Source organism: Panicum virgatum, chromosome 5K (assembly GCF_016808335.1).
Source record: "Panicum virgatum strain AP13 chromosome 5K, P.virgatum_v5, whole genome shotgun sequence".
Classification (NCBI taxonomy): domain Eukaryota; kingdom Viridiplantae; phylum Streptophyta; class Magnoliopsida; order Poales; family Poaceae; genus Panicum; species Panicum virgatum.
Genome location: NC_053140.1, coordinates 9,339,373 through 9,356,579, shown reverse-complemented (window position 1 = coordinate 9,356,579; position 17,207 = coordinate 9,339,373). Strand labels below are relative to the sequence as shown.

At 43.4% G+C, this 17,207-nt stretch overlaps 2 protein-coding genes across 2 annotated transcripts; one reads left to right on the top strand and one right to left on the bottom strand.

Moving 5' to 3' along the window:
- Positions 1-772: 772 nt before the first annotated feature.
- Positions 773-4,012, top strand: LOC120706158. The gene is made up of 10 exons (XM_039990736.1): positions 773-1,615; positions 1,808-1,954; positions 2,037-2,137; positions 2,215-2,372; positions 2,454-2,531; positions 2,644-2,700; positions 2,795-2,855; positions 2,952-3,013; positions 3,275-3,438; positions 3,518-4,012. Exons 1-5 carry the CDS (start codon positions 1,264-1,266, stop codon positions 2,482-2,484), a joined length of 789 nt encoding a protein of 262 aa, XP_039846670.1. The 5' UTR covers positions 773-1,263; the 3' UTR covers positions 2,485-2,531; positions 2,644-2,700; positions 2,795-2,855; positions 2,952-3,013; positions 3,275-3,438; positions 3,518-4,012.
- A 1,082-nt stretch (positions 4,013-5,094) lies between these two features.
- LOC120706157 (eukaryotic translation initiation factor 3 subunit A-like) lies at positions 5,095-14,269 on the bottom strand. Its single transcript, XM_039990735.1, has 14 exons — positions 14,076-14,269; positions 13,809-13,889; positions 12,337-12,818; positions 11,565-11,780; positions 11,109-11,477; positions 10,996-11,025; positions 9,501-9,728; positions 9,238-9,399; positions 8,208-8,429; positions 7,922-8,122; positions 7,450-7,653; positions 7,287-7,367; positions 6,515-6,716; positions 5,095-5,934 (listed from the first exon to the last, which is right to left on the bottom strand). Exons 2-14 carry the CDS (start codon positions 13,852-13,854, stop codon positions 5,399-5,401), a joined length of 2,979 nt encoding a protein of 992 aa, XP_039846669.1. The 5' UTR covers positions 13,855-13,889; positions 14,076-14,269; the 3' UTR covers positions 5,095-5,398.
- Positions 14,270-17,207: the final 2,938 nt, after the last annotated feature.

Genomic DNA, 17,207 nt, shown 5'->3' with positions numbered 1-17,207 from the left:
AGCCGCCGGCCCCCGCCCCGTGGTGAGGATGCCGCCTCCCGTTAGCGGAGCCACGAGTCTAGATAGCCAATAATGGCCACCGTATTTACTAGCCGACGAACACCTCAGGGCCCAGCTGGACATTGCGTACCACCACAGTAAGTTCTACTACATGACCATGTCCGGTCAAGTGTGGGTGGTCGACATGGCCGTGCATTATTAAATAAAAGGGTATTCGTCCGCCTCCAGTTAGTATTCTTAGCGTTTGTATCGGTTCTACAGCACACACAGTGCCCTCCATGACCATTTAATACCATTTTTTAACATTACTCGGTACGAACATTCGCTTATCGCTTATTATAGTTTAAATCTCTAAAGTGGTTTACTGTAGAAGCGAACAAATTGAAAATAAGCGAAGTTTTAAATATAATTATCGCTTATTTTCACTTATAAGCTAAGCTGGTTATTATAAACGCAGCGTAGTTCGGGGAACACCATAGTGACGAGAAACATAGTTGAAGGTGTTGTTCCTCGACCCAGGAACGCCAATTTCGATCTGGAATCGCTCATTTTCGTTCCCATTTCGTATAAACCTCTCGTCCGACCACCAAAGCCCCCTCACTTTTTATCTCCTCCTCAGTGTTTCTCAAGGCTACAGAGGGGGCTGGGGGGCTCCAGTCCCCCGTAACAGCAACTAATTATACTTAAATCAATGTAGCAAAAATCTCAAATCACCATTAAATATTTACATAAATCAATATCTCTATTTTTTCAACTTGTCTCCCATCATCCGCCACTGCCGCTAGCGCTCCTCCCGCTCCCTGGCCCTGCTTCACTCCCGTCTCCGGCTGCTCAGTTCGAGCGGTCGGCACTGGATCCACGGCGTCCATCTCTCGCCCGCCCGCTGATATCGATGTGCCCCTGGGGGAGGGCGCCTGGCGAACGAGGCCGGCGGGCTGGCGCGGTGCCGGTGCCGCGCGGACGGCAACCTGAAGCGCGCGGAGCCGCAGCCTTGGGCGATCCGTCGCCCGAGAGCCTCTGGAGTCGGAGGCGGCGGCGGAGAGCACGCCAAGCCCCTTCGCCGCGACGCCAGCGGCCTCCATGGCCGCGCCCGGGTGCGTCCTGCCCCGGTGCATCTCGGCCGTTGAAGGGTAACGGCAGGTAGCGCCCCTCGTCCGTCCGATCACAGCTTGCGTAGTCGTCCACCGTTCTATATAAGCCGCCGACTTCAAACGGCAGTTACCTGAATTTTCATTCCAGCAATACGAACAGAAAGACAGAACAATGGAGCGCCCTTCCTCCTCCTTCTCCTCTTCGTCGTCGTCGTCCTCCTCCGCCTCTGTGTGCTTCGCCGGATGGTTCCCGACCAGCATGGAGGATAAGGTCATGAACGTCTTCGTCCGCGGGAAATCTTATCAAGGGAGAGTCGAGCTCGTGGAGCAGGCAGAGCCGTTTTGGAGCACGGTCCAGTTCAAGACAGCGAGGCCATTCTCAACTCGCGCCTTCCGCATCGGCGACCAGGCCAAGCTGGAGAGCAAGAACTGCGGTTCCTGGTCAGGCGACGTCGTCGCCATTGAGGATGATGGCAAAGCTCACCTTTGGATATATCTACTGATTCGTGTACCATCTGCAAAAGGTCACTTCTCTTGGTTCTTGTTCTTGTACGTTCTTGCTCTTGTGCGAGTTCTTGCACGCATATGTGATTCCGCGATTTGAGTCTTGTTCCATCTCCACGGCTCCTCTTTCTTCCCGTCTCTTTCTTCTTTTCTGGTTCTTGGGAATTTTTTTCTTAAATTATGGTTTCTTGATGTCTGAAACCAACTTGCAGATGGCAAGATTTCGTTGAAATCAGTTAGCAATGTTATTGTTAAGGTTAATCCTGTGGGTAGTCTGCCGCCAGTTTCTATCCAAACAGAGATGGGGGATTCTGGTCAAAATATGGACGATTATACAAGGATCAGAATTGGAGTAAATGGTATGCTGCGTCTAAAAATTTCTCTATAAAATAACTACAGAGGCTAAAACTCTACTGATTCAATCTGTTACATGATGACTAGGATTTTCCAAAGTTGGTAGGATTCTTGTCGCAATGGGACTGCAGAGCATTGATGTACAAGTTGTTGCTATCAATGATCCTACAATGACTCTTGATGATATGGTAAATACCAGCGCTCTACTGTATTTCTGTTCTGTTAGTTTTTGTTCGGCGAGTTGATTTTATATCATTTTTTTCAGGTCAATGGGTGGAAAAGCTCAAACATAAGCATTGCAAAGAAGAATCATCAGACATTGATCTTTGAGAAAATGTATTATGTCGAAGACACTAGTTGGAATCTGAGTAACAAAATTCAGGTTAATGTTCTGTTAGAACAGATGGAAGTCACTGTTTTCAGGTATGGAATGACTTCTTCTGTGTGGTTGCTAGGTTTCTTGATATGAATGTTCTGCTGAAATACAAGGTTTTTGCATTCTAGGGAACAAATCAAGTTCCTTGGGAACAAGTAAATGTTGAATTCGTGGTGGAGTGCAATGCTTTGTTCAATAATGATAAGGTGGATGTTCAGTCATGATATTATTGAATCTCATGTTTTCATTTTTCCCACTGTGCTTTTCTTCTCAATTATTGTGTTCAATTACTAAATGATATGCTCATATTTGTACCAGGTTCAAATCTCTGACAAGAATGAAAGCTTGACTAATTGTCTAAGAAAGCTTCCCACGGTATTTCTTACTTGTGTTCCTCCATAAGCATTTGGTTCCTGTCCAACACCTCTTGCCTGTTCCCTTTTCTGATGGATTAAATGTAATAATTTAGGAGTTGGGTTGTTTCGGATTAAATGTGGATGAAAAAATCTTAAGCCCTCATGTCTACGCAGGTACATGCATACCAAGATTATATGCATAAAGATGTTTTTATTGTTTATATTACTCTGATGCTTTTATATTTGTCTGGTATCACCATTCGGATGAAGGGGAGAATTCAAGAAGAGCTTCTAGCTTTTCTATTATTACCAAAAGCACAGCTGCAGCCCAGGTAGTCAGCCTTACATTCACATGAATAGTTTCTATTCCTTATTGTTAAATTAGGTCTCATAAGCCAGGATAGAATCAGTATGACCACACAGTAGGGACTTCATCTTCATTGTACATAGTAGACTCTAGCATTTATGAGCTGAACTTTTGATTCGTGCTCAAATGTTATTTGATTTTGATATGACGCTAAGTATGGTGTTTTGTTCTTATGAACTACGATATATGGCAATTCAATTAAACAGTGGTTTAAATTGAACTTCAGGCTGTCTGCAAGGTTTTCACGGAATGGGATGAACAACCCACGAGCTTGCTTTTTCATGCAAATGCTGTTGTCGATAGATCTATTGATCTTGACAGTTCAAGTGTTGATCTCAACGTCATGCTAGAGGCTGGATGCTGTAGCAGCACAAACAGTATTGCTGGAAGGTGAGCTTATAGATTGCAACAGTAAAATGTATTAAATAAATTGCAATTATGATGATGAATGTGATTTTAATATATATAGGTTCTGTGCTGATGATGAGGAGGTTAAGGACCGGGTGATTCAAATCCTTAGCTGGTGTGTGGATATTGTCCGCTGCGTGCCGGTAGGAGGCTGTCAGTTGGAGTTAATCTGAGAACTTTGCAACCTAAAGCTGTGTCTGCGCCTTGGGCGTGTCTGTGACACTGGCAGGAAGTCTGTCCTGAAACAGCTGTTGATGCAGTGTAGAGAGTTAGTGGATTGGGAATATTTGTAGTTCTGTCCCGGGCATCCCTTTTGGTGTTTCTGATACTATATTGGTGTAGAATCTGTAGAGGGATTAACACTGTTCTGTCCCTGCTGGGGATCCCATCTGTTGTTTCTGATAGTAACCATTCAAGCAGTGTCAAGTGCTTGGTGGCCATTTTTTGGCATGTGACTGTAAATGTCCAATCTGTTTTCTTGTCCTGCATGCCAGGAGCTATGTCACATTCATGCAGAATAGTTCGAATGATAAAGCAAAGATCAGTGCCTTACATCGATTTCAGCTGACTGTTTGTATGTAGTTGCATTAGGGCCTTGCACATTGTCTTTCTTTGTTTGCTCGACAGATGGACGCGTGCCCTTTGATTTTTTTTTTTTTTTTGAAAAAACTAGACAGGAGCATGCATTTAAGAGAGGAAGCAGAGTTTATAGTTAGTACAAGAGATTGTGATTACAACTACAATCCCAAAGCTGTCAAGGCATGGGAATTGGGATTACAGTTAGTACAAGAGATTGCCGATGCCCATGGGAATTGGGAAACCATCCCGCAAAGCATCTGACATGAAACAGGCAGATCCTTCAATTTACAGACAAGGAGATGTTGCCGATCAAGCTGCCAAGGCATCCGTTTCCACCATTATATTTCCCATTCCGAGATCGATTGCTGCCGCGACACCGCAGAGAGTAGAGACAGGCTCTGTCTGCAAAGGGTCAATTGAATGATCCAATTTTCCCCTGCCTGCACAAATCACATCTAGGAAATTATCCCGTATCACAAAGCCCCATCCCATTAGGATTTTGCGCTGTACCTTCCTCGAGGGTTCTTTTGCAGGGACTGACTGCATTTTGTTTCGCTCACTCCACCAGAGCCACAACAAAGGTACTGATTGATCTTTCAAAAAAACAAAACAAAGGTTCTGATTGAAGCTGTCACTTTGAGAGCCGAGGTCCACTTTCGTGTTCCCGGCAATTGGAGCGGGCCGGCTTTGCGTTAAGGCCTATTAATTTGGGTCGGATTTTGTGTCAACAGAGGGCCAAGCCTACAGCCCAAAGCCTTTACAAAACCTGGTCTCTTTTCCTTTTTAACATATTCGTGCTAGTCTTGCTCCGCAATAATCTCTTCTTTGAGTATGTAGGAGTAAGGACTACTGCCACATGGAATTGAAGCGTAAGAGACATGACTAGGTACCATAGCCCTAAAAGAAGTGCTAGGTCCAACCATTCAACTGGACAATTTTTATGGACAAACAACATTTTACAATTCCGGAGACTGTCAAACACGTTGGTACTACAGCTTTGCTCAGAATCCCAACGGCCGATCTCAGCAAAACATTATACACAAACACAAAAGAGAACAATGGCATTCCCCAAGGCAGCAGGAAAACAGTGATTGCATTTAGCTAGGGCCGGACAAAGGTGTGCACCAACAAAAACAAAGGTTCAAGTATTACTAACAAATAACGACAGAATATGCTTGGAGTGCTGCAACTTGGAACGTCAAACATGGACTTGGAAAGGTGCCATAGCCCTAACAGACTAGCTCCAAAATTTTAGGTACAGTCAGCGCAATAAAAACAAATTCAAGTAACCATGTTCCTTTAGATCTCTAGCAGACATTTGTGCACCGAAGTGACGGATGGCAAAAATCTCCAGCAGGGAGCATCAGTTCCGTGGCCTCCCCCAGGTGGATGAAGAGGATGAAGAGCTGGAGGAAAATCTTGATCCACGCCAACGGTCAGTAGCTGGAGGAGGGCCATCCGGGCGAGCTGGGGGTGCGTCTTGTTGTGCAGGAGGGCCATCTTGGCGGAGCGGACGCACATCAGGGCGAGCGCGCTCTTCACGGGGACCCCAACGGTCCTCATCTCGTGTACGCACATCAGCTGGTCTCTGGCTGCCACCAGCACTGCTGCTGCTGCTGCTGCTGCTATCGCTGCCACGTTTAAACTTGGGAACATATTTGCCAGAAGCTGGAGCGATGGCGGCGGCAGCTACGGGTACAGCAGGGGCTGCTGCCTCGCGAGGTGGCTGTGCAACAGGGGCAGCCTCAGTAACACGTGTAGCCTCAGATCTTCTTAAGAGCTGTTCCTTCCGCGCCTTTTCCTTTTCTTCTAACTCTCTCTCTCTCTGTCGCTGTTTTTCTGCAATAGCATCAAGCTTAGCTTTCCTCTCAGCCTCTTCTCTCTTCCTCTTTTCTTCCTCTACATTAGAGTAAGAAAATATAATCAGTGCGGATGAAATAGGACTCATATCATGTTCCAATTGACCAAAGAATACATTAGAGCAACAATTGAACCACATTCAGTTTACACAATAGTATGTAGCAATTGGGTTGCGCTATTTCTTCAATAGGTATCAGAAACCAATTATTTCAGTTTGAACACGAATCTCTAACTCAGTTAGCCAGTTATTCAAGAAAATTATGAGAATTTTTATTCAAACAATTGCTCAGTTAAAACAAAGCATGCAAAACTAAAACAATAATGAATGTTAATTCCTACAGGCAAATTTTAGGTGAAAAAACTATGAAACAGTGATTTAGCTTCAACAGTTCTGTTCAAACTGAACAAGGAAAATTGTGCGAGTCAATTTGGCATCATTATGATCACTCCTACTCAATAGTGCACTGCAGTCATTTTAACTACAACAGTGCGGGATAAAAGAAACAAGAACTGAGAGGTCAAACATTCACTTCTAAAAGGTACTGAAGGAGTAAGTAGTGTTGCACCCCAACAAGTACAATGTAGAATGCTAAATGCAATCAGTACAGAATGGACATACCTTCACGTTTCCTAGCTTCCTCCTCCTCACGTTGCCTTTCAATCCTCTGTTCCTCCAGGTTCAGATAATACATCAATTTCCTAACTGTCTCCCTTTCACGCTTTCTTGATGATATTAACTGGCTGATCCGTTCGTCTCTCTCTTTCTTCAGACGCCCAAACTCAGCTTCACGACGCTGCACGATTCTTTCCTGGAAAGCATTCTGCAACAATAAAACAAAAAATCAGGAAGAGACAGGGAAGGGATAAGGTAGTAGAATATCGACAGCTTGTTAGGTAAAAGACGCAAAAACATCTCAAATTTGAAGAACAAGTTCTGTAAATGTAAATCATATAAGTTACACACAGCAGCATTCGACCCTGAGCCACTAAGACATTCTATCAATAACAATAACAAGCAAATGGACATTAACGCTACTTCTCCCTCATTCTCTTTTGATAGTCCTATGGTGCAATGACCAAGAAGGATTTTGCTTATCATTTTGACTCCTCGATTTCAATGTCATCTATACATACACCTATCCTTTTTCTAGAAAAGTTACTCGGTGAAATCAAACAGTCATTTCTACTATTCCCAAGATGTCAACTTGACTATCAAAAGAGAATAATTCAATTTTGGAATAGGACTATCAAAGAAAATGGAGTATATGGCAACAAATCATTCAGAATTAGAGCAGATGGTTTTGAATCAAAACAGCATTACAAGTTAAATATCTATATACAACATAGAAGCATTTTAAGCTACAATGCCTAACAAAGAGGAATATACAAACCTTGTGTTCCAACATTCGAGAAAGTCTATTTTTCTCTTGCAAGTCACCCGCATGGTGTTGTTTGCTGAGTTCAATCTCCCGCTGCAAGCAGAAATAGAAGACAAAAGTGAGTACCGACAGTTATCTGCACTGCATATAAACAAGCAAATAGAAGAGAACTGACCAGCTGCTCTTGCTCGTGAAGGATCTTCTCTTCCTCAAGGCGTTTTTGGAAAGCTTGCTCGATCAATGGTGCCTCTTCCTGCCTTTTCGCTCTTTCCAGATAATCCATTGTTTTTGCAAGCTTCTGCAGTTTTTTCTCCATTCCCTGACGCTCCTTCAACTGTTCACTCAATGCCAATTCCATGATGGCCTCCTTGGTAAGCTCCTACATTGGAATATTAAGTTGGTTAAAGTTCAAAGATAGTACAATAATTTGAGTTCTAAGTAACACTAGTTCCGAGAGATTCTAGTAGTGATGTCAATATTGCCTCAGTATCAGTAAAGGTGAGGGATAGCACATATGGGCAAATAAATGATGACAAGGCCATCTTATCACCTACTGGTCATCTTGTCCTCCACTAAAATCAATATCAAAACCTGATCTAGCCTTCCAGATAGCAAGCAGTTGTAAGAAGGCAATAATTGTTTCTTACCCCTTCAACAACAACATGCTTTTTCCCTGCTTTCTTTGTCAAGTCTTCTAGTAACTTTCTTGCTTCTGCTTTATTTTTTTCCTCTATTTCTCTACGAATCCTCTCCTGCTCCCTCTGTTTTTGTTCTTGGAGGAGTCTAATCCTTTCATCATTTGCAGTTTTTATCTGCATACTGACTCTCTTTGATTCCTCCTCTTTTTCCTGGAAAAGGAGAGCGACCGTAAACAAAAAAACTAAATAAAACAGGCAATAACTAACAAGCATTTGGAGTAATCAAATAATTTACCTTCTCCAATATTTGGCGTTCAAGGTCTTCTTTACGCTTCTCAATGATGGATTTTCTTGCAAGAAGCCTCCTGTGCTCATTCTCCACTATTCCAGCTAAATTACTGAGACTTTCACCGAGTTTAGATGGCTTTTTAACTGGTGGACGAATTTGATTCCTTGCCTTATTTAAAGAATCAGCCAGAATGCTGAGGTGTTCACTTAATCCATCAGATTCGATATCCTACAAATACAAACAAAATTTAGTGCAAAAGAAAGAAAGTGTTCAATCTTTACATGAAGATCTGCATTCAACAACACACAACCCAAGTAAACTCAATCAAGCACATGTGTAAACCAGTGAGCTGAGATATTCCAGATGTCACTGCCATCTTCAGAAACAATTTGAGGAATTTTATTAGGCCAGTCTCAATGGGGAGTGTCATCGCACAGTTACCAAGACCAACTAGGTAACTGAGCGGGAGGAGTATCATGGTGATGACGCTACTCTCACATCCCTCCTCTCTCTTCATAATAACTCTACCATGTCAGCAAATTTAATGCTCATGACACTCCCATGACGCGCATTGAGATTGTCCTTAGATGTAATTCCCATTACGAAAGAGAAGGATACCGCAGTGGAGCACATGCTCACAATGCACATTGTGGGTTATTAGCATCTGTATAATCAGAATTAAATGATTGAATTATAGAAAATCACAGGTGCGTTTTTAGAAGTTGTTCATCACACAGCAAATGCAATAAGATTAGTGAGCAAACATTGTGACAATGTGAACCCACTGTGCTAAACCTTGAAACACGTGGTGCTGCATACCGATAAACAAACCAGACATTCACCAAGAACAATATTCCTAGCAGATAAACACCAAAGAGTATGGAAAGAATGGAAGACTATATCTAGCACATCTTATGTCCCATATAAAAGGTATTAAGGCCATCCACAGAACACATACAATCACGAGACAAAGCTGAACATATAGTCAGTGGAAAACACACCAAAAGTGTTGTTGTGCAGAATCAGGATAGCTTACCACAGTACCAAAATGAACAGCTCCTGATAAATGATTAACTTTTATTGCAACAAAATTGCGTTTCACAGCATCAACAGAAATCTTCTCCACAACAGAAAAATCAAAGAACGGGATCATTCTTGAGAGCATATCGATTTTCATGGACTGGAAAATCTGCGACACCTGGAAAGGTAAAAGTGGAATGTTTAGAACATCATTGCAGCATATAGCAATTATTACCAAGGTACATATACAAATATATATAGCAGAACAACAATTAGGACCTGTTGCAGCACTCTCAGTGTTGTCAGCTTCTCCAATGCAGAAATGTACTGAGATAACTTAACCTCTGGAACGGAAGAAGCTGATGAAAGCTTCCCTCCAATCTTTGTAATCTTTGAAAGAAGTGGCTGCACCTTCGATGCAAGGTCCAGAGGTAGAAACTCATGTTCCAAAAGGTTGTACAGATCTCGCACTTCTTGTGAAGCACATGAAAGCACCCCTTTTGACACCTACAAGAAGTCAAAATAGTGATATTGATAGCTATTTATAACATCAAGAGGGTAAATGCGAATTGCCACAATAAGCCGTTCAATTATAACATAGAATTAACAGCACAGTTGCCCCCCTTAAAGTTATTATTATTATTACAATATTAAATACAACAACAACAACAACATAGCTTTTTTTCCCAAGCAAGTTGGGGTAGGCTAGAGATGAAACCCGAAAGAAATAAGTTCAAGGTTCAGGCACATTGATAGCTAGTCTCCAAGCGCTCCTATCCAAAGCTATCTCTTTAGAAATATTCCAATCCTTAAGGTCTCGCTCAACCGACTCATCCCACGTCAGTTTAGGTCTACCTCTACCCCTCTTTACATTATCGACCCGCTCAAGAACCCCATTACGCACCAGCGCCTCAGGAGGCCTTCGTTGGACATGTCCAAACCATCTCGGCCGATGCTGGGTAAATTTCTCCTCAATTGGTGCCACCCCGACCCTATCCCGAATAACTTCGTTCCGGACTCCATCCCTCCTTGTGTGCCCGCAAAACCACCGCAACATCCGCATCTCTGCTACACTCAGTTGCTGGACATGTCGCCTTTTTGTAGGCCAACATTCAGCACCGTATAACATCGCCGGACGAATTGCTGTCCTATAGAATTTGCCTTTTAGCTTTTGTGGCACCCTCTTGTCACAAAGGATGCCAGAAGCTTGCCGCCATTTCAACCAGCCAGCTGAAATTCTATGCCTAACATCTTCATCAATGTCGCCATCCTTTTGTAGCACCGATCCTAAATACCGAAAAGTATCCTTCTGGACCACCACTTGCCCATCTAGACTAACGTCTCCCCCCTCATGCCTAGTCGCGCTGAAATCGCACATCATATACTCGGTCTTGGTCCTACTGAGTCTGAACCCTTTCGACTCTAACGTGCGTCTCCACAGCTCCAACTTCCTATTAACCCCTGCCTTACTCTCGTCAACTAGCACCACATCATCAGCAAAGAGTATACACCAAGGGATTTCACCTTGTATATCCCTTGTGACCTCATCCATCACTAAAGTATTACAATATTAACTGCATGAAAAATATTCCTGGAGCAAGACAGCCTAGAGTGATAAAACACAATATTATAGGCCCATACAAGAGACACTTAGAAGATGCTGAATTCAAACAACTCAATAAAATAAAAGGTAACGCATATGATGACAAATAGAACATCAAAAAGTACAACTTTAGTAATAATAACATTTCCCAAAAAATCATTCAGCACATACCAACTCTGATAGAAGAGATGCTCTTGAAGGCTGCAAAAGGAAAAGGAGACACGTAAGGGTAGAAAAAGGTACTAAACACATTCTTTAATACACAAGCAGTTTGGAGGACAAACCAATTCTCGATTTTCACGCTTGGAATCAAGTGAAAAATTGACAAGATTGACCATCCTCAAGTTACGTTCCTTCTCATTTTCAGTCTCAAGATGAGATGCACCATACTTCTGGTCATAAGGTGCCACAGATAGCGCAGCGAGTAAGACAGAAGATGCTATTAATTGTAGGTCCTTCTGAGACAAGTTCTTATTGTAGCTCTTTTGCAAGTTGAAAAGCTTGAGCCATGCATATGCATGATAAAGGTGGCTATCAGATATCCAAAAAATTTCAGTTAACTTGGCATAATATACAACCAAAACAGAAGGTTTTGGCATTTTCTTGACCATACTCATCAAACCATGGATATCCTCCACTGATCGGAAGGCTTCCTGCAAGATGTAGGTGCAGTGACAATTCAGTTAAAGTAACATTTATGTTGGTGCAAGGAAGAAAAGTAGGTAAAATCTGGAACAAACCTGCCAAAGGGAAAGCTCTGTCGCAACTTTAAGTTGTTCGACCCGTGTATCAAGATACAGTTGTAAGCTTTCAGGTGCAGTCAGATCAGGACGATCTCTTTGATCACGATACTTGTTGAGATTGGCAAGATGGTTTCTGATAATCTCACACAACCTACGGAATTCAGTTGTTCTCTTATACTGCTTACAAAACTGAAAAGCCCTATGAGCAGTCATCTGCATGCAAGGAAGATAATCAGTAACAAAAGCATTAGCTGGGAACAAATTGTACAGGGAATAAAGTCAATATCAATACGGGTAATTGGTAGGTACATGATCCAGTTAGCAGTTCTAAACGAAAACCAGAATATATCACATAATAGATTAGCTAATGACTCTAGAAGATAACAGTGTCTATGTAACATGACAGGAGAAAGGTCGAACTCAGATAAAAACCAGTGCCATGGCTGGATACATCTGAATAGGGTGGTAGTAGAACAAGGGAGAGAAAAGTGTAGAGAATTCATCATCAAAGAAACTAGAGGGACTATAATCTTCGCAGATGTAAACGTGGTCTACAACAACAAAAACAACATAGCCTTTTGCCCCAAGCAAGTTGGGGTAGGCTAGAGATGAAACCCAAAAGAAACAAAGGTACCTCTTTAGAGATATTCCACTCCTTAAGGTCTCTTAACCGACTCATCTAAACGTGCTAGACCATTATCAAGGGAAAATCATGTATTACAACAGAAGGACAAATAAATAATGAAATACTCATAAGATAACAGCTTACAGCATACAAGGCTTCAAGCTTTGAATTGTTCCTTAGTATCTCAAGCACCGTCCGGTATGTCTCCCAGAGGAACTTGAACCATGGAGTAACAACTTCTTTGTCCGATCGGTCCTTTCCTTTCTCCCCACTAACAAAACTGAGCATCAGGTCCTCAGGACGCTTATCTGCCTCCAGATCTTCAACATCCAGAGCATCTTCCAGAGCTTCTGCCTGGCTCTTAGCTTGTTCAGCTTTCTCATTGGAAAGCTGCATAAAATGCTTGATGACATCTTCCAAGGAAGACACATTTACTTGCTGGCAGACAATTCTATACTGAATAAGGCCATCTTTCGCAAATCTGCCTTTCCTCAGGTCAACACATATCTCTACATACTTCATCATGATCTTCTCGAGAGGCTTTTGCCATGACCTGTACCTTTTCGAGGTAATGAGATCATGTAAAGCCTGCAGTGCCGCCTGCTTTTGCCCAACATGAATCAACTCTGAAATAAAGCCGAGGTAGCTATTAGTATACAGGCACATCTTCTACACCAAAATGAGTGGATTATCATGTCTAGAAATTTGCAACCGTCAAGAACCATACAAAATACCTAAAACAGCTTAGATATAATGAAACTGAGGTCAACAAATCTTGGAGTTTCTATTTTCCTTTTGTAAACTTATTGGTCCACAATGAGAAGGCTACTAATTCAAACATGGATGAGAAGAAAAGCATAACAGTCATTGGTCACCTCAACATCCACTGAAAGTCTTAAATCTAACATGGCTCGGTTTAGTGTATTACTCCCTCTGTCCCATTTTATTTGCATGTCTGCAGTTCAAAAAAAATCCCACAATAACGGGCTCCATGACACTGCTAGACCGGTAAACTGCGGTGGCTGCGGTGCTTGCAGACATGAACATAAAAAATGCAAACAGTTGGAGCAATCTCATCCACACAGTTAGAGGCAAAAAATAAAAATAAAAAAATAAAATCTCCACCGCCTCTAGCTGGAGGCTCCGTCGCCTGATAGATGTCAGGCCCTTTTTTAGGGGCAGTTTGGTAATTTCACAGCTTCCTTAAGTGCCTCCCCTCATCCTAGAGGTGCAAATAAATTGGGACGGAGGGAGTACACGATTACACGACCTACAGTGCGTCGTCGATATTTAAATGACCAATGAGGCCCACTACCAGTGTACCACCACCAAAATGAGACAGTAGCTGAGTCTGAGTTACATTTGTTTGTAGGCACTACTTGAGTCTGACCTATCTGATGGAACGGCCCCAATGTAGCCAATGTTCCAAACAACTTGCTTCATCAGCAACAAATATTTCATCACGAATCAGAGAAAGATAGCAATACATCAAACACGTCAAAGTATCATCTAATTCGTAATAAGTGCCTAACGGAATCCTACACGCCTGCAGCACTACCACAACAACAAGAATCAGCATCGGTGCAGATGAAATCGAGCAAGTCCCATCGACTCACCTTCAGCTCTCTTCAGGGCGTTCTCGGGTTTCGCGAAGGTCGCCATGGTCGCAGCGAGGGTTCTGTGGCGGCGATCTACTCCTGCACCGCACCAACAAAACAAAACGGCGAAATAAGGATAAGGTAACAGCGACGACAAATCCATCGAGCAAAAAGGTTTCCTACTCAACAGATCGATTAAATCCACAGAGAAACACCCCCCCCCCCCCCAAAAAAACCTCTGAAACCACTGTCCCGATGAGACAGAGCGATGGGTGCCGGGGTTACCTGTAGATCGCCGGCAACGCGCGCGGGGGGAGGCGACGTGGGGCCGTCGGGGTCGGAGGCGGGGATCTGGAAGTGGGGATGGAGACGGCGGCGGCGCGAGGGAGGGAGGGGTTTATTAGGGTTGCGTGGGTGCGCGAGGGTGCGAGAGAGTAAGATGCGAGGCGAGGCGGCGGTGTAGCCGGGTAGGAGTGTTCCTGTCTGGCACGACGTGGATGGATCTGTGGGTGATGGCACTCTGCGGAGCGTCTGATCACCGGACGGGCGGTTGGGATCGAGCCGTAGCGGCCACGTTTTTTTGCGGTAGGGGAACGAAAGGAATGGGGTGGCGGAAACCGAGGCCCAAATTTAAGTGGGCCCTTCTAGAGGCCCACGAAAGATGGCCAGGCAAGGCATCCAAACATTTGCGAAGCAGAATGGATTGTGTTATTACCGGGAAAAAATGACTTTAGGGAGATTTTTATCTGATACTAACTTATAATTTAGATATAAATATAATGTGTAAAATTAATATTATCCAAAGTAATACTCCCTCTGTATTTGTTTATTTGTCGTTTCCGACAGAAGTTTCTTCACAAAAACAACTAAATCCTTTTGTCTTAACGACAAATAAATAGAATCGGAGGGGGTAACGTGCATGACCAACGTATGTTGCCAAATTTCATGAAACCAGAATTATTCATTTACCCCCGCGCTCACGAAGTGTGGTTCCTTTCCTTCGTTGGTGCCATAGTCGTAGGAAACCTCCAAGATGATCCCTGGGACGACAAAAGGTGACAATGTGATGGCCAATTCCAACATGTTGCAGATGAGTCGACGGCGTTTGCTGAAGAGTTGGATCGTAATTTTGCATGTGGAAAACTACTTTCCTTTTTTTTTTGCCCTCCGTTGCCGTTTTTTCCCCTTGCCTCCGTTGCTTTTTTTCGTTGGTTTACATCTAACCTCATAAAGAAATTTAGGTTTTTGTACCTTTGGCCATTAATTAATAACTAAAAAGGATATAGCTTGACAACATGAAGTTGAGGTTACTAGGTGTAATGTTGAAATATTTTTTTCCTCAAATATGCAAAATTATATGTTATTGTATTAATAATAGATCCATGGCCCGATTAAATGTTAAATCCACAACCGAGATTAGTTTTTCCTTTACATGCGCGTCATTGACATAAAGTGTCCTACAGCCCGGTCTAACTTTGCACTCTGTAGGCTACCTAAAGTCCTAAAAAGCGCTTGCTTCCGCTAGGATCAAGAGATGTTAACCTCCTCTATGTAACACCCGGATACTCCGGGCGTGGAGTTTCTATTTCCCTAATTTAGTCATCTGAGTCCCACAAATATAATAAATACTCTATTTTTCTCTCTCTCTCACCCTCACCAGCACTCTCTCCCTCTCTCACGCCACTCCCTCTCCCTCTCACTCCCTCACCCTCTCCCTCATGAGCTCCCTCTCTCTCTAGTGCCCTAGAGTGCAAATCCTCTCTCTCAACTTGATTCCAAGGCCAAGGGAGCTTCACTCGGCTTGGGGGATCATCCTCTACAAGTATTCCACCTTGGGGCGACTTCGTTTTCGAGTTTCTTGCAAAAGGAACTAGCTCAAGGTACTAGAAGCTAGGGCTCGCCGATTTGGTTGTTTTAGGATGTTCTAGGTGATTTCCTTTGGTCAATCATCTCTATATGCATCCTTCAACTAGGATTCAAGTGGGTTTCAAATTTGGTGGGGTGGTTTTGCCAAAAATCAAGATTTCAGTTTTTGGGGCGAAAATATTGTCAAGCCCGGAGACTCCGGGTATAAGCCCGAATACTCCGGGTTTTGAACACTCCGGGCGAAACTCCGGGTATAAGCCCGGATACTCCGGGTTTGGGAAACTCCGGGGGGAACTCCGGGTATAGGCCCGGAAACTCCGGACTTCGGAGTCCGGATACTCCGGATATTTCGGGTTTTATTAGAACTGTTGGATGTAGAATTGGGTAAATTTGGGGTAAATTTGTAGTGTTTCTACTTGGGCATTTTAAAGATTATTGTTGCATATTGTATTTGCATACATTCTCATATCATTTGCATACGTGTAGACGCCGCCGAGGGAGCCGTGTACGAGGTGATCGCCGAGCCACAGGAGCAGCAGGGGCAAGTTCAGCAGGAAGAGCGGCGTGAGCACCCGGCCCAAGGCCCAGCTGAGCCCAGTGTCGAGCAGCAGCCCGAAGGCAAGCCCCGGTGCACATCCTATTAATTTAAATTATGGCACCTATATATGTATTCATTACTTGTGCATTATGTTTAGGAGTTGATTGAAACCCTAGTTACATGAATCCTAGGTTTCCTTGAGTTGTACTAGTATGTATAGGACGATAGAAATGCTATGCTAGATAGGTTTCGGTAGAAGTCGAGTAATTCTTGGTTACTCGCGAGATATAGGATAGTTTTATGTTTCCATATATGAGTTACTAATCTTTGGATGAAAGTCTTGGAATGAAAGAAAGAATAGAATCTGAGACCGGGCGGGAGAGGTGTAGTTCCGCCTGTGTCGGTTAAGGACCGAGCCGTTGTTGGCCATGTTGATCATGTTTGAACTGTACTAACCGCATGCCGGGAGTAGGAGGTAGTCGAAACCGGTAAGCCGAGTACTGCCTCATCTCGAAAGTACAGGACTCCATCTCACCTCCTGGGGTAGTCGAGTAGTCGCGGAGAAATGGGGATGCATATGTTTACTTTTGGTGGTCTCACGTTGAGCTCGGCTGACCATATGATGGTGGGGCGGTCCTGTAGTTCGAGACGGGGAGGGGAAAGGTCGGTGCGTGGGGTCCAACGGGGCTTTTGCGTGCCGTGTTGTTTTGCGTGCCGTGTTGGTTAGGTCCACCTTGCAAGGTTAAATCGGATCGATTCGCCGTCAGTCGCTCTCGGATATGAGCACCTTGGTCACTGCGTCGTAGCGTAGCGTTATAACGAGATGATGAGTATATTTATATACATATGATGATGACCACATTGAATTATTGTTGATTACACCACCATGTCTGCTATAGTTGATCCATGCAAATATTAGAATAGAGTTAATTTGTATAGAATCTGGAGCTAAAATACTGAAAGTAAGGAATTTCCTTAGTCGCTTTTTCTGCAAAAATAAACCACCAGCCAAA

Excerpts from the sequence above, each read along its gene's own strand:
- LOC120706158 (XM_039990736.1), top strand. The coding sequence starts at position 1,264 with ATGGAGCGCCCTTCCTCCTCCTTCTCCTCTTCGTCGTCGTCGTCCTCC. Across the intron at positions 1,616-1,807 it reads TCGTGTACCATCTGCAAAAG|ATGGCAAGATTTCGTTGAAA; the intron begins GTCACTTCTCTT and ends ACCAACTTGCAG. Across the intron at positions 1,955-2,036 it reads GATCAGAATTGGAGTAAATG|GATTTTCCAAAGTTGGTAGG; the intron begins GTATGCTGCGTC and ends CATGATGACTAG.
- LOC120706157 (XM_039990735.1), bottom strand. The coding sequence starts at position 13,854 with ATGGCGACCTTCGCGAAACCCGAGAACGCCCTGAAGAGAGCTGAAG. Across the intron at positions 8,430-9,237 it reads CTGTTCATTTTGGTACTGTG|GATATCGAATCTGATGGATT; the intron begins GTAAGCTATCCT and ends TTGTATTTGTAG. Across the intron at positions 6,717-7,286 it reads CTCGAATGTTGGAACACAAG|AATGCTTTCCAGGAAAGAAT; the intron begins GTTTGTATATTC and ends TTATTGTTGCAG.